The sequence below is a fragment of the Dendropsophus ebraccatus genome, chromosome 10 (assembly GCF_027789765.1).
Source record: "Dendropsophus ebraccatus isolate aDenEbr1 chromosome 10, aDenEbr1.pat, whole genome shotgun sequence".
Lineage (NCBI taxonomy): Eukaryota > Metazoa > Chordata > Amphibia > Anura > Hylidae > Dendropsophus > Dendropsophus ebraccatus.
Window position 1 is genome coordinate 29080616 of NC_091463.1, and position 22106 is coordinate 29102721.

Consider the following 22106-nt stretch of genomic DNA (forward strand, 5'->3'; position numbering starts at 1 on the left):
TTATTGGTATCATATTGGCATAGATTTTTGATTGCTTTTTAGTCCTTGTTTTTTTAGAGACGTGACGAAAATAAAGTAGTGGTGACAGTGGGTATTTGTTTTTCTATTTACATCATTCACTATGGGCACCTGAGCTCACACCTGATATTTGATGTACATTTGCTTAAAGGCATTATCCAGCGTTAAAAAAAGAAAAAAAACATGGCCACTTTCTTCCAGAGAAGGCACCACTCTTGTCACCAGTTTGGGTGCAGGTTTTGCAACTCAGTTCCATTGAAGTGAATGGAGCTAAAAAGCAAACCACATGTGAACTTGAGACAAGAGCAATGTTGTCTCTGGAAGAAAGTGGCCATGTTTTTCTAACACTGGATAACCCCTTTAAAAATTGTCCTTTTAACAATAGGTGAATCACAAAGTGTCTTCTTTGTGCACAACCTGTGGCCCCTTCCAGCTGTTGAAAAACTGCAATTCCCATCATGCCTTGATAGTAAACGGATGTTCATGCATGATGGGAATTGTAGTTTTAAAACAGCTGAAGGGCTACAAGTTGTGCAACCCTGCCTAAGGGCCCTATTCCACGGGACGGTTATCTTTCAGATTATCGTTAAATCGTTCAAAACTAAGCGATAATCGTTTGGTTGAATAGCAGTTAATGATTAACGACCGAACGAGAAATTGTTGATCTATGGACCTGTACCTATTTTTATCGTTGCTCGTTCGCAAATTGTTCGCATTGAATAAGACATCGTTCGGTCGTTTGCAGTAGATACGAACTCAATAGCGACGACAAGGCGACCACCGGGCTGCGGGCGCGCCATCGCGAAACGATCGCAAAACGATTTTTCCGTACGATATATCGTACTGTCTAAATGCTGATCGTTATAAAAAAAAAATCGTTACTTCGAAATCGTTAATCATGCGATCGGGCCAATTATTGCTCCGTGTAAACTTAGCATAAGGGCCCTTTTACACAGAAAGATTATCTGACAGATTATCAGCCAAAGATTTGAAGCCAAGGCCAGGACTGGATTTGAAAAGAGGAGAAATCTCAGGCTTTCCTGTATGACCTGATCTCTGTTTATAGTCTGTTCCTTGTTTTGGCTTCAAATCTTTGGCAGATGATCTGTCAGATAATCTTTCTGTGTAAATGGACCCATACTGTCATCCCTAGATCCTCTGAAATCTGTTGGAACACCTGACATTTCTTATCAGCACCACCACAGGGCAAATTAAACATTACACCATGACCATTCATATCAGTGGATTCTCTGTGTAACACAGGTCATTGCTGGGTCCCGTGATGCAACACCTTAGCAGGGATAAACTGTTTGGCCAGTCACTGTCTGCCATGAAATATCTGTGTTACAATTTTGGAGAGGATGCCAATATTACCGCAACATGTAGACAGTAAAAGCTATTTCCCATTGAAGTTAATGGGAGAAAGTTTTAATGCCTCAGGTGATCTGATGCATATGCTGGAAGCTTGCACTACAATACAAAACATGTTCTTCACCAGTTGGCCAAAAGGCAAAAAGGGGCTGTGCTTGTAAGTCCCTAATTTATGATTCACAGGGCAAGGTTCATAAACTCTTCCAAGAATACTCACAACTGTGTATGTCATAACCTCGTAAAATGCATACATTTTTGGCTTTATAAATATATTGGTTCAGAAGAAACTAATTGTATCATCTTGGTGGTCATTTAAGATCATACACTGATAAGTGAGCTGAAATCTATAATTCTTAAAGTGGTACTGTTGCCATGGCCCGGGTTGCTGGAACTGATGTTGGGCCTGCTGGTGGGTTCTGGTGTTTTGGAGGCTACTTGTCATGGTGGCCAGGAGTGGTAACACCCACCCCCGGACACACGGCAACCCGACCTTGGAGAGTCCCAATTGAAACAACTTGCAAACTTTACTTGAAAAAGTTCAGAAGTAGTCACAAACAGTGCTCAGGTACTTAGTGCAAAAATCACTGATACTCCAACAGGTAGATAGTTAAGTTGATAGAAGAAACTGTAAGGTAACAAGTGTCAGGGACCAGATAGGAGGACCCTTGCCTAATGTACTATGTACTCTGCCGAGATGGTGTGAAGTGTCTCTATAGTGTTAGAAGAAATCCTCATACTTACATATAGATGAGTACCAGTTATCTCACCTAACCACCTTCTGCCCCACAGTGTCGGGTTTCCGTCCCACTAGGGTAGTACGAATCCTAAGTCTCTGCTCTGGGTGAAGCTGGTTTGTAAAATCCTTGCTGCAAAGCTAAGCATCTTGTCAGTAGAGAGCGGCTTGTTGGCACTGTGCTCTACTGCAGGTCCAGTCTTGAACTTATCGGTCCTTTTTCTTTAAGGTAGTTGACTGTCCTGCGTTAGCTGTATGATCCACAGTGTAGGCAAGGGTTGAGACTCCCTTGTCTCCGGCTTCCCTGGGGATCTTGTCTAGTGATCCATAGTGGCTGGATAACTAGCTAAAGGAACAACTATATACATGACCTGCCTGGCCTCTAGCAACTAAAGGGAAGTAGTTACTATAAAGCAAGCAAGGTAGGCTTCAGGGGTGTCACTGACGTCCCTAGGTTTTGGTATATGGAGAACACAGATATATTATGAGATTATAACCAGGATCGTTTGTGACCCCAGAGTAATAGTAATCAAATGAAGTTGTGTCCAGATAGGATGGAAATGTTGGGATTTGTTTGTCTGGAATTGTTGGACCAAAATCCACAGCAATTCTGCAGTTACATCTACAGGAGCAAATCATGCAAAGATTGGTGGATTGTATAGAAAGAATAAAGAATTGTACCAATTCCCCCCATATCCCTTGATTCTTTGGAGATGATATAACAGCATCCACACATGACCAGAACCTTTCAATAAATGATCTCCATTGATAAATCTCTTATTGTGACCATTGTTAACTTCTCTGCTGTATTCTACGGCACACACAGAGTAGTTATTATTATTGGGTATTGCATAGTTTCTGCTTAATAACACAGAACAGCAAGACGGAGAGCGTCCTGTTCTCGTAAATGTAAGGCAGCCACCCTGCTCGTGCCAGCTGCTCCTGGTATATCATTGTAATGGGAAAGAAGCTCTCACTCCTTTCACCCACCCATAAAAGAGGTGGGACCGTGGTGAAATGTTCCAGTCGAATTCTCCTGGGTGTAGGTGTTTCTCAGCTTCCTACGTAAGGGGGATTTCACTATTAGACATGGTTGCAGAGGTCAGATGACATTAACTTTTCATGTGCTGGGCCATTTTTACTATTGCTGCGAGGAAAACAAAACACTCTGTGCAGCCGTATGTAGTGGAATGAGGCTATAAAGACTGGATAAAACCTTATAGTACTCATTTACTCCTAGAACCTAGATCACTATGTCCATTAAAGGGCTATCCAGTTGATAGGTGAAGGTCTGACCTTTGGGATCATCACTGATCATGAGAACGGAGGTCAATTGTCCCTCCGAGTGATTGAAAGAGTAGCAGACCTCACCCGTTCAACATCTATAAGACTTCTAAACATAAGGCACTGAACTCAGATATACATTATGAATAGTGCGGTAGTTGAGCATGCGTTCAGGAGCTCTATTCACTCAAGGGACATTTAACCTTCATATTGGTGATTGGTGGGGCTGCCAGGAGATGGACCCCCACCCATCAGCTAGTTATTTCTAGAGATAAGCGAATGTCCAGTATGCTTGGGTCCGACCAAACCTAAGTGTGCGGCATTTGATTGAAGAAGTTGGATACAACCCCAGGGAGTCCTGGAAAACATACAGCCATAGGCTTCTGCAGCCATCGGTAATCAAATTCTGCATACTTCAGACAAACCCGAACGTGCTCAAGATTTTTTAGTAAATTTTTTGTTATTTCCTGTCCTATGGATAAAGGGTAACATATAATCTTGGGATAGCCCCTTATGATTCACAGTACTCAACCAGCTCTGGACTACAGAAGCTACTTACAATGTTGTGATCTCTAGATTAACCACACGTTTTATGTTGCAGAAGATGTGACGCTCCATATGTTTATGTTGTGTGACTGTACATTACACATATGTTTGATGCGCACATGCTAGGGTTTCTGTGCAGTTGCCAACATGGCGATGGGGTATTCTGCTGCCGATCAGTTAGGACTGGAATAGAAGCCTTGAAGGTGGTGGTGAGTGGTGGAAGTGTGGTCACAAGTGGAAGTGTGGTCAGTGTAGTTCTGGACAAGTCTTTGTACTCCCATAAAATCGAGTCGATATCCCACCAATGGGTTGTTGTGTATAGCTATTCATAAATCCAGTCGTGTGGCCTGTGTGACAAGGAGCTGCTGTGTCAATGGCAGAATGACATTGCCCTCATCCTGATGATAGGGCCATGGATAGAACCAGCTCCGGCACACTTTTATGAAACTGGAGGCCTCCTAGTAAGAGAGACCAGAGAGGAGCGCAGCCTACTATTTGTCCAATGCCTGGTTCTACAGTTAGCTCTATAACAGGGATGGGGAACCTACGGCCTTCTAGCTGCTGCTAAACTACAATCCCCATCGTGTTTGGATAACCAACCATTTACAGTGCATTGGTCAACCTTTAGTCAGGTGTCTGCCACAAAGGCCAAAAAATGGACGCCACTTTGCAAATTTGGACAGGGCACTTTTTAGACTTTTTGGGATCTTATCGGTCTTCTTACTCCTTTGATGGTGACCAGTGATTTGTATAAACATATTGTATCCATGTATCATTGTTGTTTTCCATAGACACTTTGGTTACTACACAATGAGTAGTCCCTCTAGTGACATTACATTTCGCTCACTGCCGCCAGTCGGGTCATTTCGGTGACACTGACATTTATTATTGTGTATTACAGAACATATGATGACTATAGATATTAACTCATATCTCTAAATACAAATAGATTTCAATAGAAGCACTACCTTAGCATAAGCACTGTGTACATAATAATTGACGGATGCTGAATTTCCTGTCTTTACACGTTGGCATTTGAAGACTGTAGGAAAACCTTAAACTCTCAGCAAATGTCTGTTCTTCTGAAAGGGTTTTCCTTTTCCACCCACTTGTGAAATATCAGAAGGACAAACATGTCTCTTAGAGTCATAACTGGAATCTCCTGGGCCCCAGTGCAAATTTGTACTTGAGTCCTCCACCTACAAAACATATCATACTGGGGAACAATGAAGTAGAGCAGAATCTATTGTCCCTATGACAACACTTGTGCTCGCCCTCAGGTCTGGCAGTTTTGTCTTGTGATGTTGTGTGGATCCAAATCACCATTACATCAATGTACACAGACTTACTAACTTAATGGCATGTTTGGTATTTTTCTTGGCTCATTTGGATTTCATATTTCCTGTGGGACCCACCTGATCTTGAGAAAGAAGAAACTCCAGTTTTATGCCAAGTGCAATGCTCTGTATATATACAGGACCATTCCTAATCCTGCACTGTGATAGTACTGCAGCACGCTACCATTCACATGCATGGGTATTTGTTGCCATAGCAGACAAAGGTCTGGATAAAATCCAAATAGAAAGTATTATAGTTGATAAGGGCTCCTGCAGTCAGATCCCTGTGATCACATTTCGATGGCATACCCTAGCTTTTTCTATGATCTTAGTGGCAAAACTCCTCACACAGTGTCACACAGTTAAAGGGGTACTACAGAGAATTATTTTTTAATCAACTGGTGTCAGAAAGTTATATAGATTGGTAAATGACTTCCAGTAATTATCAGCTGCTGTATGCCATGCAGGAAGTGGTGTATTTTTTCTAGTCTCACACAGTGCTTCTGCTGCAACCTCTGTCCATGACAGGAACTGTCCCGAGCAGCAGCAAATCCCCATAGAAGACCTTTCCTGCTCTGGACAGTTCCTGACATGGACAGAGACGGCAGTAGAGAGCACTGTGTCAAACTGGAAAGAATATACCACTTCATGCAGGGCATACAGCAGCTGATAAGTAATTTACTAGTCTGTCTAACACCAGTAGATTTATAAACAATTTTCTTTCTCCTGAGTACTCCTTTAAGTATAATGTGTTTTCTAGAACCCATACAAGTGTGTGTGTGTGTGCGTGTGAATGTATAGATGAAATAATAGATGGGCAGACTAAATAGACCAGGTTATCCCTTTCTTCTGATATTATTCTATGTGTATTATTTATTAAGCACAATTTTTTTCCCCTGTGGTTTTTACACCAACTATTTAGTGGTTTAAGGTATTGTCCAAAAATAAAAACTATTTTTTAACCAATTTCTTCTGCTCTTAAATAGTGAACATCCTGTAATGCACTTCCTGTTCCTGTGTACAGCCTAGTCAGGAATTGAGACAACTCTAACTCCCGCTGTCTAACTCCCACCTTAATTTTAGAGGTGGCTGAATTCCTAGCTAGAGAGTACACCAGAAACACAAAAACAGTAAGCCTGACCACTACACATTCCTAAAATTAACCCAAATTTTTACAGGAGCCTCCCACATAGTGATATGGAGATAGAGTTGGCAGAATTTCCGGCTAGAGTGTACAACTGTAAAACAAAGTCAGTTGTAGGAAGTCAGGCTAATGAAGACAGCAAAGCAAATCATGAAAGTACCCAGAAAGGTAGTAAAATAACATTGTTTACTAAAATATGTCAATTTATTACATAGGTTTCATCATTGGACTACCCCTTTAATATCCTCAAAAACAGTTTTGCTGTTAATGACTGTGATAATATAGTTTGTATCACGGAAATTATAGTGTATGCATAGATTTTGATCTGTCACATGTTACAAAGTTACTTGAAAGTCTTCTTGGGATTGTTTTGCGCGGGGCAGTGTGTAACATATATTTATCATTATGTCACTAGGCTCAGCCCATCCCAGGAGAGCGGCCTATGTTCTTAAGAGGTCATGCTGAAATAACGTATATGGGATAACATCTGCCGCGGTGTAAATCAACTCTAATTACATTGCTGTGGTTTGACGGCCAAAATACTGTAACACATTTCTGCATTTCTTTTTCAGTCCATCGCAGTTTTAGAACCAAACCCGAGTCGTAAAACACGCAATAACTGTGATACGTGATACTTTTACTCATACAGAAGAAAGCTTGTTCTTTATTTTTAAGCCAAGAGCCCCTAATGTAGCAATAAGAAAACATTACACAGCCATATGTATACAGAATAGGACTTGTGGTCCTCTCCTCCCGCCAGTTGCAGTCACTGGTCACTATGGCTCAAGGGCTTCCATGCTGACTCCTCGTGGTTGATAAGCACATGGAAAGGGGACTGCGCTAAGGACGGTAGCACCCTTTTAGTGAAGTTCCTGGTTGATGGTGTTTAGGGATGTCCTTGATGTCCAGTTCATATTTACCTTACAGGTTCATCCACAAAGGAGGCACAGTCCTTGAATATAAAGTGGGTTTTCCTCAAGGATCCCTTGACCTGGTCCTCTTTACCTTAAGCCTTTCTTGTCACTAGTCCCTGGTCTTTCTTCCTAAAACAGATGATAACTAAATCATGGTAGAGCTTAAGGGTGCCTTCACACCTACCGGATCCGCAGCGGGTCTCACTTCTGCGGATTCGTAGCGAGAACCACTGCGGATCCGGTACCATTCACCCCTCTGATAGCACATACTTGCAGCGGGATTGACATCCCGCTGTGAATATGTGCTTTAACCCCCCGCTGTCCGCAGCCCCGCCGCCGCATCCCCCATCCCCGCCCGCATCCCAACATCACCGGCCACATCCCCGCATCCCCCCATCCCCGGCCGCATCCTGCAGCCCGCCGCCGAGGGCATACATTACCTGCTCGGCGGCGCGGCTGCAGTGAGGCTCCCGACTCCGGTCCCGCTCAGCTGATCTAAGCGGGACCAGAGCCAGCAGCCTCACTGCAGCCGCGCCGCCGAGCAGATACTGTATGCGGCGGGCTGCAGGATGCAGCGGGGGATGGGAGGATGGGGGGATGCAAACTGCTGGATGCGGCCGGGATGGGCTGATGCGGCGGAGCTGCGGACAGCGGGGGGTTAAAGCACATATTCACAGCGGGATGTCAATCCCGCTGCGAGTATGTGCTATCATAGGGGTGAATGGTACTGGATCCGCAGCTGATCTCGCTGCGAATCCGCAGAAGTGAGATCTGCTGCGGATCCGGTAGGTGTGAAGGCACCCTAAAGGTGGATCACCACACCCATTTGTCTCTCTGGAACTGCAGTTCCCTTCAGTGGGGTGCAGAACTGAATTTTTCTGACATAAGATGGACTAGTTAGGAAAATTTCTTGCATGGAAAGTATTAACAGGAACAAACATCAACCTCCACGTTCGCTCCAGATCCTCAGCAGGAGCTCTCATTGTCCCACGCTTTCCTCAGCCATTCTTGTCTGACAAAAAACCCTCACATGAATAGCGTCCTAGGGCAGGGTAAGCTTCTTCCCTGCATTTCTCTTCCTCTTTTTTAGGAGAAGCTGCTGTTTGCCTAAGGGTATGTTCACAGTGAATAAAACTGGCGGAATTTCGCGGCGGAACTCTCCGCTGCAGAATCCCGCCTGCCTCAGTGTAAAACTGCTTCTCTATGGAAGAGCGTGGGCTCCTCCTGCTGCCGCTGCTCTCCACTCATCAGTTCTTCGACCGCGGCAGCGGAGGAGCACACTCTCTCCTATAGATGGGCTATGGGACACTGATAAAGTTCCGCTGTGGAATTCCGCCTGTTTTACTCAGTGTGAACATACCCTAAACAAACAACTGAACTAGAGCTGCTCAGTCCATGTGTTCTACAGTTTATGAAATACGAACATTCTGCATTCAGTTAACCAAGCTCCACACCTTGTAGCAGGATCATACAGTGTTGTGTGTGTTAACCCACTACTGCTCACACCCATGCCTAGTACATTATAGTTTTCACAATGTAAACAGTATAAAACTAGCTAAAGTGCAAGTGGCCAGAAAACACCATAAATATTCACAAAATATGAAACTTGTCAAATGACAACCACCCATAGCGCAGCATCTATTTCCCAGTATATAAATCAATGTTCTTATATCGGGACATAAAGTATACTGTACAGATCCTAGGAGCTGTCACACAGCTGTTATCATTAATAATCAGGTTACATACAAGCCAGATGCCCCCATATTGTTCCCAGGTACAAGATACTCTTTAACTTGACACTCAGACCATTCCTCTGATATTCTAATCCCATAATCACTTGATTTAAAAGGCCATATGTGGTTTCTTCTCAGCATTCCAGACCTCTGTCTTCTGGTTGGGTTCTACCAGCAGGAGGGGGGCATATAATGTATCAGTAGCCGGTGTCGGTGGAGGTATGTTTTGGATTTGGCCAAATATTGAGAAATTAAATAGTTAAATGTATTGCTGTAGAATAGACTTTGCTATGGATTCACCGAAGTAAGTGAAACCTCTAAACTGACTTTTATTGGTGCCCTGCTGTGGCCCTCCTGCACCTCTGTATGCTGCAGGTTTTATAGATATTATCCAACAGGATACTTAGGACTCTAAATGAAAGAATTGTGCTATGTTTCTTGCACAGCATGCACTTCCACTTACTCAGATGACAACTGCTCATCTCTGCACTCGCCATTGGTTCTAGCAGGCCAGGTCCGGAAACATTTCAGGCTTGCAAAGCCATCTGGAATGTGGAGGTAATTTCATTGGACACCATATCTCGTGCCAACCAAGTGAGAGGGTCAGTTTACACGAGACAAATTCCACATTCTATGTACAGAATGCTGCATATCATTCATGCATCTTAGGATCACATGATGACCTCTAAAGTAGTTAGGCTTCTGGTTATTATAGTAGGGGCCCGTGTTTGCTCAATGACATTGATAATTAGGAGTGTATATATATATATATATATATATATATATATATATATATATATATATATATGTAAATAAGTTGAGTATTAAGGTAATTTTTAATTAGGTGCACAAAAAAAGAACCAACTTGCTAAATCTTCATGCGTCTCCATGGTAACAGACTACTAATAAACCCTGCGTAGTCAGATTCTGCAGTCCCCCTCCCTTATATTGAGCCCTACTACAAATTATTCTGAATGAAAATTGCACCAGCATTCAGGTTCATTGGCAGCAGTTAATTTGTCCTTGTTTCTTTACTTCATATTATTGTATGATTTATATTCTACAATACATATCACATCATTTATATAAGAAATGCTTAGCATTGAAACAGCAGTGTACAGTACTTTGTGTCCATTAAGATAAACAAGGTTGGTCTTAAAGGGGTTTTTCAGAATTAGAAAAAACATGGCTGCTCTCTTCCAAAAACAGTGCCACACCTGTCCTGGTTGTGTGTGGTATTACAACTTGGCTCCATTCACTTTAATAGATCTGAGCTGTCAATAGCACACCATACACTGAGGCTGGAAGAAGGCAGCTATATTATTCTTATTCTGGATAAGGCTGGGTTCACACTATGATTTAGCAATCAGTTTTTGCAAAGAATGGATGCATTTGTGTGCATCTGTTTTTCCATTGACTTCCATTATTAAAAAAAATGGATCAAAAGGCATCAGTTTTTTCTTAATGTACACAAAAATGTGGTCGGCTAAATGTTTGTGTACGTTTTTTTCCGATTCACACAAATGCATCCATTTTCCGTCCGTTTCTTCCGTTTTTTTTTTTTTGCAAAAATGGTTGAACAAAAAAAAACACATTGCAAAAACGTAGATCTGTTAAAAAATAATTCCATCGACCTGCCACCTCTGACACAGCATTGTGTTCACTATACTGCAGTAAAGTTGAGTTAAGGGTATAACTGAAAGAATCCTTCTACTACAAAAGAGTAAAGTTAACCCCTTGGGTGCTGCATTTATGTCATGGACACAGTCTCTGAATGCAGTTCTCAGATCATTGCAGCTAGGGCTTTCTCCTTGTACTCATTGCAGTGAAGTAAATAATCTTATCTTACACCTTTGTGTGAAGTCTCTGAGGAATCTAACAACACCCCCTTTATAGGTGCAATCAGGGACCCAACATGTGTAGGAGAATCTGTGCTGTAAGCTGACTGCATGGTGAACATTCTACACCTGCCTGGTATTTCACTGCCTAGAAGGACAAGTTTAAATCCAGAATCCCGATGCCCTCGATGACGTGTCTGCTGACTGGATATGGAGAGAGAATTCCTAAGACAGGGTAAACTCAACAATACATAAAAAAAGCCCTTAGAAATTTCAAATAAACATGCAGTAAAGAGTTCTATATTTTCAGTCGTTCTTAAAGGAGTACTCTAGAGGGGGAAAAAAATCTTTTAATGACTGGTGCCAGTAAGTTATACAAATTTTTAATTTGTATTTATTATCAGCTGCTGTATGCCCTGGAGGAAACCTTGGATTCTTTCCAGTTAGACATGGTGGTCTCCGCTGCCACCTCTGCCGATGTCAGGAATTGTCATGACCAGGAGAGATTGCTATTGGGATTTGCCCCTGCTATGGACAGTTCCTGACATGGACAGTGGTGGCTGGAGGAAGTGCCATGCCTAAACTGAAAAAACAATATGACTTCCTCTAGGGCACTACTGCTGAGACCCTCAGTGATCAGAAGAATGAGCCAGGGGAATGATAGCGCATGGAATCATTAGCCATATATAATAAAAATTAGACTGTATGGCTTATATATAGTGACATAATGATGTGTTAATTTGAATAGGGAGACAACTCTTCAGGGTTGGACTGGCACCCTGGATTATCCTTCAGTAGGTTCTGACATGGCCCCTACTCTAAATCCAGCTTTAGAGATGACTTTAGGGCCCATTTACCTCCGCCCAGGTTCAAGTGCACATGTTATACATGTAATTTGTAAAGTTTGAGATCCCAATGCACAAAAAGATGGGTTCCAAAGTGGGCACTTGAAGTAATAAATGCAATTTTGGGCTTCATTACCCAGAAAGATTATGAAAATTCAGGTAATATATTGTGGGGTGACCTAATAACTATGTGTAGATAGAGATGACAATAGAAAGATCTCTCCCATGATCCATCCATATATCTATAACAAAGGGGCGTCCTCTCCATCTAGAGGAAAGAAGATTATCTACACCAACACAGATGGGGATTCTTTACTGAAAGAGCAGTGGGACTATGGAATGCTCTGCCAACTTTTTGAGAAGGTGTTGAAAGACAGAAGGGTTGCTCCAGGTACTTCAAGAGGCTGTCCGAAGGCTAAAAAGGATGCTAAAACTTTTTCACCCCCTCCAAAGACATTGACAAGTCCCAGTCATCACAAAGTCCAATAGCTGCATGGTGTGGCAGCAACAAGAAGAGAGTTAAAGCCTTCTACTCCCTTGACTATCCCTTTAACGTGCCCGCACACCTTATACTAAAGCTGGTGGCAGGTTCGAACATCGAAATAAGGAGCATGAGGAAATCTTGACTCTCCACCAACAGATAATGTTGGTGGAGAGAATGGTCAGGCGTGGTGGACTTCTGCCACCCAACCCCTTTGTTCAGCAGACAGTTTTGGAGGTGTACGGCTACCTTTATTTGGAATATTTGGTTTCTACCTTTTGGGGTTCTCGCCTTCCTCTGGATTAACACGGCAGAATAATAGTCTGAACTGGATGCATAGATGTCTTTTTTAATCTTACAAACTACTGTATGTTACCATGTTAGTTGCTGGAATACAATTGGGAACTATAACGTTGCATGAAGACGATGATCCAAGAGGATCCTTACATTACAATAGGAAGGTATCGACATCGTAGATTCAGAAATGTGTGTACAAAAGCCATTCCACAATCCACTGCAGTTGTATGAAACTTTGGCTTGGTGGATAGAGATGGGCGAACCTGGAGCATACTCGAGTCAATCCGAACCCGAATGTTCGGCATTTGATTAGCGGTGGCTGCTGAACTTGGATAAAGCCCTAAGGCTATGTGGAAATCATGGATATAGTCATTGGCTGTATCCATGTTTTCCAGACAACCTTAGAGCTTTATCCAAGTTCAGCAGCCACCGCTAATTAAATACCGAATGATCGGGTTCAGATGGACTTGAACTCGAACCCGGTTCGCTCATCTATTGGTGGACATTTGTCCAGTAGACAAACCAAAATGGTCAATTTGCTTAATTTATTTTTGTAAAATCTAGTGTGAATGTAATTCATTGTGTTACTAGAGCAGCTGGATACATTATATCGATCAAATTTATACCATGTTACACCAGAAGTCTATGTTTACACAACGTAAGTTTTGTATTGTTGCCGATTTACAAGAACGGCCGTGATGAATGCAAAACTTACGTTGTACTGCAGTCAAGGGGAATCCCGGCCGGATCGTATACACATAGTATACACTCCGGCCAGGATCCCTAGTGGCCACACAAAAAACGGTCACACAATGTTGAGGTGAACACAGGTGCGCCCGCATCCAAATTCAACAGAAATGAAGATCATCCGGCCGGTAGTGCAGTACCGGCTGGGATGATCTTCGCTGACAACATCCGTTCTGTGACATGGTCGGGTCACAGAACGCCCATATTCTTACGATGTGTGAATCTGGCCTAAGGATGCATTCACACTGAGTAAAACAGGCGGACTCCGCTAGGAATCCTGCCTTCCTCAGAGTGTTCATCGGAAGACTTATGTGCCTCCTTTCTCTGCCGCTCTCTCCGCTCAAAGAATTTACATGCCTGTTTTGCTCAGTGTGAACATACCCTAACTTGTTATTGTGTTCTCTATTAATAGCTACTACCACTTTAGCATCAGCTAGAGATGAGGGAACCAGTCAAAAATTCACATTCTTCTCCACCACCACCTTCTTCTTCTCCACCTTCTCCAGGCAGCAGGATTCAAATTTCGATTGTTTGGGTTCGTGCGAACCTATACTGCAGTTTTACTCATCTCTAGCTGATGCTAAAGTGGTAGTTACTATCATTTCCCATATTATTGGGAGTTTCTAATGAAAGTTTCTATTTAGTTTTCTGAGTGCTCAAGGGTGTACCACTATGAAAGATTTGTGTGTTTTCCTATCTTGTGTTGCACATTCATATAATAATACACCAGTCTTCAGGATATCCATACAGTTTATAGTTTGAATACAAAGTAGTTTATAACTAGATCAGTCAGCATCACAACATATAGCCTGCAAGCAACATTGTTTTCTATGCCTCGTATAGTAGATTTTACGTTTGGTAAAGAATCGATTAAGAATAAGACTTCACGGCATTATCTGATATAGAATCCAGACAGCTACCTCACTTCACCTCCGTACACACACCCTTGGGAATACGGAAGATTTCTTACAATCACTCTAATGGCTCGATGAGATGATTGCTCTTAACCTGTTTATTTTCAGTGTTGGTGGATTGTGGTGAAGTGGATAAAAGTTTTTCATAAAGAGCAAACATGGTCTCTCCGTTTTGAAGCCTATTATATTGCATGACCCTGAATACACAATGGCGCACAATGCATACCACAGATTTTCACAGAAAGGCAAACCTATTAAAAGTTAATATTTGTCAATGCTTTAGACTTGTCAAAACCTGCAGCGGCAAAGCCTTGCATGATAAAGGAAAGTTATGAGCAGTATTGCTGAGGCATCCTGTGGGCAGGACAGCTGCGGCTGGGAAGAGAAGATGATAGCATTACTAGGGTATCTTAAAGGGGATATTGCAGCTATAGCCCGATGCTGTGATAACGTCAATGAGAGGAGATCTCAAGGGGCCATCGCATTATCACTGCCCTAATAAGTTTATTTAAGAACATGATACAATGAAGAGTTGTCAGGAATTGGTGTAGGCAATGTGCAATATTCACTAGGCACCAAGGGGGTTTCCGCGATTCTGATAAGTGACAGTGTTGCCATTCTGTATAGGTTATACCTTATTGAAGGTCATACAAGGTACATGGTTTGCGTGGACTGTGCTTGCTCATGACTTTCATAGCTGCAAATATTTCTCTTATCCCACGCAGAAAATGGAGATCATTGGGAGCTAAACATGTATCTAAATAGTAAAGGTTCTAATACTATTGGCTTCAATTTAAAGGGCTTGTCTTATCCTGACAACCTCATTAAAGGAAGGCCCCGCACTTGGTTCCCACCTCTATGAGTGAAGAGCCCTTAATAAGAAGAGGGGCATACTCTGCTGAAGTGGTTGCATGCAGTGCTACATTTCACCTGTAGTGGCCGCTGCAGTTGTGGTACTGTAGCTCGGGACCAGATCTGCTCAGCTGATCATAATGATGAGACAACCTCTTTAAGTAGGATTTATAATATAAATTATAGATTTTTCTAGGACTATGGTCTGTAGTTCTGAGTTATTGTTTCATTGGCGTCATAACTGCACATATGCTACAGGATGCCTTTGAAATAAATATGGGTTTCCATAGCAAGCAAACAGCAAAAAGGAAACATATTGTTAATTAATAAATAGAACATATATTGGTAAGTAAAGTTATTTTACTATCTTTTGGTCTTTCATGCTTTTCTTCTGCTTCTGATGCAAACAATCTGGTCTGGTGTCTCCATTAGTCCTTTTTCCTGTAACAGACTTTCTGTTCCTGCTGTATACCCTAGCTGGAAATTCAGCCAACTCTATCTTTCTCTCATTATGTGGGTATGTCTTGTGGGTATAGTGGTGGGGGTTATTATCTAGAAAGTCTAGTGGTCTTGGGGGTCTAGCTGTATAACGCATCCATGGGTGTCAAAGTATACCTGATAATTGTCCTATTTCCTGTCTACTGTACATCCTATAATGGACTTCCTGTTTTTGCTGTGCACTCTACTTTAAAACTCATCCAACTCTCTCTCTCTGTATGTGGAGAGACTACTGTGGGGGTGTGTGAGTGTATGGGGGAAGGGTTATAGTTAAGAAGGGGTAGTGCACTAGGTGTTGTCTAGTTGTCTAAGGAATCTGTGATGGTCACCTAATGCAAACTATCCACTCAGTTGTCTTCTTTACCCCACCTCTTGTCTAGTGTGCATGCTGTAATAGACTTCTTTTTCCAGTCTACCAGGACAGACACTCTAGCTGGGAATTCAGCCAACTCTATCTCCCTTTCACTATGTGGGTTGTTCCTTCGGATGTAGTAGATGAGGTTATAGTAACAAAGGTATGATAGTCTAGGGGGTTTAGCTGTATAAGGTATCCATGGGGGGCCCAAGTGCATAAATTCAGATATTCTTGGTTGTTGAAAAGCCACTAAATTTGTTTTATTTTTAAGTTCTAAACAATTTTTTTGTAGAAAAAGCTGGAAATGCTGAGTCACTGTTTATGAATGGGAAAATTCATCTTAGCAGAGAAAATGTGGGGGAAAAAATCTGACAACATTACTTTCCTAATGCCAGATAATGAATAAGTAATCACCAGCAAGGGTTTAATGGAGTAAACATCTGCTAGTAATAAGTGTGTTCTGGCTCCTTACTCTCTAATTGTAACATTACATAGCAGAGTGCTGTAAACAAAAATATATTTAGTCACTTAAAGGGGGTGTTGCAGAGGAGTTTTACAGTTCAAGTTACTACAGTTCTGGGTAGGGTTTCACTACATTGACTTGGGGCTTTTGATGGGAGAAAAAATACTTTTTTTAAACATGCTATTAACATCCTTACCTGACCGCGCTCAAGTGAGGTTCTCCACAGTGTCCAAAGCGCTGCCTTGAATTTACAGGGACCCACTCTGGAACCTGCGTGCTTCAGCAGCACGGCCCATAACTCGAGTGACGTCATGGATACCCGACCATGTCCCTGGTTACCAGGGAGGGTGTGGGACCCTGTCACTGACCGGGTGGCTTGGCATGGCAGTAGCTGCGCCACATCTAAGTGATGGTTGACTGGCAGGTGTCCCTGCCAGTCAGTTTTGTCTCCCACATATGGATCAGGGGGCCAGTCCAATTACTTCTAGCACCAGGTCCCTGACTTCCTTTAAAGTGAATCACTAGCCTGCTATCCACATCTGCTATTAGGCTAGTTTACTAGAGTACAAGTGTCTCCTTCTCTTTTCCTATATTGTTACCTGGCTTTACCTGGCTTTGGCTCTGTTACCCGACTTCTCTCTGGGATTCTGTTTTTGTACTTTGCCGCCCATTTGGTTTGACCCTGGCCTGTTGACTGTCCCTTGTATGTAAGTTTGTCTTGTCCATGTTTCGTGTTTTCACTTTATTGCAAGTTGGGACCTTCTCTGTGGTTGTCCGTAGTCATCTAGGAGTAGGCAGGGTCAGCTAAAAAGACCAAATTAGGGTCTTTCTTTCTTCAGCCCTTCTCAGGCAACACTACCTATGGTCTAGTCACATGCAAATGAGTCACAATTATTCAGTCCTTTCACTATCCTAGCCCCACATTGCTCCTTTGACTGTACATCTGTAAGGCCATTTTTTGGTATGTAACTTAAAAATGTCAATTTTAACCCCTAAAAAAACATAAATTTTATAACCTTTTATATTTTATAACTTTTTTACTTTTTACTTTGTTTACTTTTTACAGGCAGATTTATACCTACTATAGAAAAAAATGCATGGTAATTATTTTGGGGCAATTTTCTTGCAAGACATTTTAATTTTTTTCTGGGCATTTACTGATGCATGTTTGTATAAATGCTTCAGAATACTTGGAAATTGAAGGAAAAGACCTGATTTGCAACAACGCCAATAAAATGTCTGAAAGGGCCTAAAAAGCGTTCTGTAAAAGAAATACGTTAGTTAATAAAAGGCAACATAAAACATAAATTTGGGGCTCATTTTGCTTGTAAAGCATGCCTATTTTTTATCCTCAAAATAAAAGGTGTGAACATGAGCCTAACTGTAAAAGCCCGTCATAATACCAGGACATAGAAACATTTATACTCTTCTAAAGTAGAGGGTCCGAACCTGATTGTGCGGCATTTGATTATCGGTGGCTGAAGAAGTTGGATATGGCGCTATGGGTGCCTGGAAAATATAGATACAGCCATAGCCTATGTTCATATATAGTAAGAGACGTTCCGTGACCCATCTGGGTCATCCCGGCCGGTACCAGGCAGTAAGGAACTTGTAAGTTGCAGGGGGGGAAATGATAGAATTCCATTCCATCATTTCCTGAAAGGGGTCAGGGATTTGAACATATAGATAGCGTCTATATCTGCAATGGTTGTGTGATGAATAAGCTGGGAAGTAAGAACTTTGTGTGAGTCCAGCACAATAGAACCGGGACAGGCTTCGTATCCAGGTGAGCTGACTCAACCTACTTTACGAATAAGCTGGGCACTTGTGAATCCATTTTTTGGCCATCCATTTTCCACAGAACTAAATTTAGGAAGGTTCCCATTGAAAAGCTGTAAGCAAAAATCTTGTGAACCATGAGAAGTTCATACAGAATATCTATCAGAAAATTGTGCAAAATTCTACAAAGAATAAAACTGGAGTGACCTTTTAAACCTGCAATATATAGATGTCTTAAATAAACATTATGTATTCGTCTTTTTATCGTATGTGTATGTGAATACTGAAGCCAAGAAAATGAAAATATTCCAAGATTATAACCAAACAGAGCGGAAAAAAATGACAAGGCAATGGTTACTGTGATTAAATATAAGGAAGCATTGATAATTGATTTTGCTTCAAGGATGAACAAGTTGAGAATTGTGCAGTAAGTTGGCACAATACAAATCATGTCATTGTCCAGCTTAGACGGGATCCTAGACGCTCATTACTTGTCTGTTCTTCAGCATGGACGCAGCTGCCAGCCGGCTTCATACCACCTACTAATTGGTCACAGAATCCGAGTAAATGACCATAATGACAGGATTGCTGCACAATGGTGGCTGGCAAAGGGTTGGCTATATAGTTTATAAAAATAAAACATGCTTACTATAAATTTTTATTGTATTTTAAAGCAATTTTCAGCATAGTGGTTCCACTGAATGGGCTCTATGGGAAAATACAATTATAGCTAAATGAATAGAACAATAAACTTTCTTAAACTGTCTCCCATCAAAGTCCCATTTGGCATTAAACCACGCTAAAAAAAAAGTTTCTTATTTTCAGCATTTTTTTCAGCTCCTAAAGAAGTCAATGGAAGTGGGGTTTTGGACAGTGTCTGGAAAAACACCATGCTTAAATATATATTAGGGATCCCAGTGCTACAAGCCACTATGCTACTCAACTGATTAGGCTTTGGGCAACACCAAGGAGCAGAATATAAGTGTCCCCCCTAAATCTTCACTCTTTATCCCACTCCAGGATGTGGAAGGTTGACTTCTGCTGTTAGGGTACGTTCACACTGAGTAAATGTGGCAGAATACCTCAGCAGATCTGTCCGCTGCCAAATCCCACCTGCCTCAGTGTGCCATAGCCTGCCTATGAGAGGGCTTGCTCGTCTCCGCTCCCGCTGCTCTCCGGGCAAAGAATTGACATGTCAATTCTTTGCGCGGAGAGCGGCGGGAGGGGAGGCGCGCAAGCTTTCTTATAGACAGGCTGTGGGACACTGAGGCAGGCGGAGAAGAATTCCGCCACATTTACTCAGTGTGAATATAACATTAAAGGGCACCAGGTCGCTCCACAGGTGTGGTCCTGGTGTGAGGTCAGACCTGCGTTGGCAACAGGAGAGGCACACGGTACAGACAGGTGTCAGGCAGAAATCATTATTCTGAAGAATAGGGAAAAGCAGGTGGAGCTAGTTTAAATAAGTGCAGGTGGCTCTGTATTGGCAAAAAGCACCAACAGGCGGAGACAAGCTGCCTCTATAAATCCAGAGCATGTGGCCACATGCACACCCTTGTGGCCAAAGGTGTCATTACAGCAGGGACCAGATGGCGCCCATTGGCTTTACAGCCACCATGTTCCCCCTACTATTTAATGCTCTGTTGTTAATAATAAGGAAATTACTACTTTTATTATCCAGTATTCTAATAAAGATACCTAAATTGCATTTTTTTTTGTTTTCCAGATTTTTGGGGATACAGACCATGTACGCATGATCTCAGAAGGCTCGGACTGTCGCTGTAAATGTATCATGAGACCCCTGAGTAAAGAGGCCTGTGCTCGTATCAAAGATGGTGATATGCGTGTAGAGGATTATTATACAGTGGAAACAGTCAGCTCAGGGTCGGATTGCAAGTGTTCCTGCACTGCTCCGCCGTCATCTCTCAATCCCTGTGAAAATGAGTGGAAAATGGAAAAAATGAGGAAACAGGCCCCTGAGCTATTTAAGGTATCATATAATATTATTGTGCAGGTGGATGGATTGTATGGTTAGCCGCCATTATGCTGATAGATTAGATAGCATGTTAATGGTGACAGATTCCCTTTAAGTTAGGCCTCTTCATACGCGGGGCCTGGTTGCTATGGCTACCTCAGCACTCCCTATAGCTAAACCCCTCAGTACGTCAGGTAGTAGTCTATGGGACAGTAAAGACTGTGTTTACCCAGAAGACCAGAGTTCATTAAACCCTTAGAAGGAACATATCCCCTCCATAGAGCATTCACTGTAAACAGATGGCATTCTATGGTTGCCGGGCAATCACTTCATTACATTCAAGACTCTCAACACATCTTTCTTTCACAGACAAGAAGGTTATTAGGGTCCCGTCTGTGGTGGCGGCTCTACAGTATACACAGACATCCCAAACTAAACACTAATGGCCTGATTTCTCACAGATGGTGAATAGAAACATGGATGGTTGTGACCCCTACTTCCCAGACAAGGAGGCAAATGGAGGCCCCTAACACATTCTATAGACATCATTGGCTGTACATCTTTCATGGCATCACATAAGAATGATGGATCTTTCCTCCTGACCCCTGATATCTACATCTCTATTATAGTTATTTATAGAGGCTTTTTCTGACCCTAACCCCAATTTTCTAACTTTACTTTTTGGTCAGTCTACACTAAATGGAGTTTTCCACATGTGTTACTTTTAGATTTTGCTATGAATTCATTGCAAAATTTACTGCTATTTAAAGGGATACTCTGAAGACTCTGAAGTATGTTTCTTATACATTGTTTTGATAAAATTATATTACTTTGTAATATAACTTTATAAAAAAAAAAATAATAATAATTAAAAAAAAGTCAACGGTGAGTCATATTTGAGGTCTAGGAATAATGTGGAGTGTATAAAAACTTCTTTGGCCACTAAAAGTTGCAATTAGTGGTTGTAACTGTAGGGCTATGTTCACACAAGGTATGGACAACGGGCAGTGTTGCATTGAAAATTTAAAATCAATGCAAAATGGACGGAAATAATTTAAATGTCAACGGTCGTTATTCAAAACACTGTGTGACCAATGGCCGTTGTTTGCATTGACTTCAAAGCTAAAGCTTTTACTGTCCAGGCGTGATGGAAATTGTAGTTTTGCAACAGCTGGAGAGCCGCAGGTTCCCCATCCCTGGTTTAGAGGGAACACTGGGTTTGACATAAAAACACAACTTGTAAAAGTTGCCAATGTCCTTTCTGTTTGATAGACGTATATTGCTACACTGGAAAATACTAATCAATAGCAGCTCGGGGCGTTGTCTGTGAAAGATGATTTCTGTATATTTTTTACCAGCTATTTATATCCCTATCAAAGGAAGTCATGGGAAAATGTCTGAGCTGCGGGATGGTGGGTTTATCCCATGCAACTGAGACATTTCTATTTTCTATGAAAACTCCCTAAGGCTTCCCTCATTTTCTCATTCAGTAAGACTAAACACTACAGTCACTTGTTTAAATGAAGCTGGAAAACACCCAGTCTTGAGCTAGCTTTCCCATCATGACTTTCCTTCCAGAAGTGCTGAAAGTAAGGTATATTGGAGTTACCTTCCATAGGCAAAGGCTGCCAAAGAGTGGCCACTTATCCTCATTTTACTATTTTCTGGCATAGTGGCAGTCATCCTAATACACGATGAGCACATCCTATATGGCATATAAAGGGGATAACATCTTGATCTTAGTACTTGGGCAAACCCATTCCCAAGAACATTCAGCCGGTTGCCTGCCAATCAGCCGATTATCCCCTATTCTGTAACTATTGTGTGATTCAAAACTGAAAGAAGTCTAGGCATACGTCTTGTGGACATTTCCTTGCAGTTTCTGCTTTTTTTTGTGCAATTTATTTATTTCAATGTGTTTTGATTTGACGTGTATCACAATTCTGGTACATTGGAAGCCAAAATTCAAGGACAATAGCCTT

At 41.9% G+C, this 22106-nt stretch overlaps 2 protein-coding genes across 2 annotated transcripts in view; both read left to right on the forward strand.

The window, feature by feature from the left end:
• Positions 1-22106, forward strand: part of RPL35 (ribosomal protein L35) — a 446139-nt gene that overhangs the window by 64937 nt on the left and 359096 nt on the right. The window lies entirely within an intron of this gene.
• OLFML2A (olfactomedin like 2A) overlaps positions 1-22106 on the forward strand; it is a 61615-nt gene that overhangs the window by 9621 nt on the left and 29888 nt on the right. Inside the window, exon 2 of the mRNA XM_069986763.1 lies at positions 19876-20139. Coding sequence (XP_069842864.1) covers positions 19876-20139 — 264 coding nt within the window. The remainder of the gene's footprint in view (positions 1-19875; positions 20140-22106) is intronic.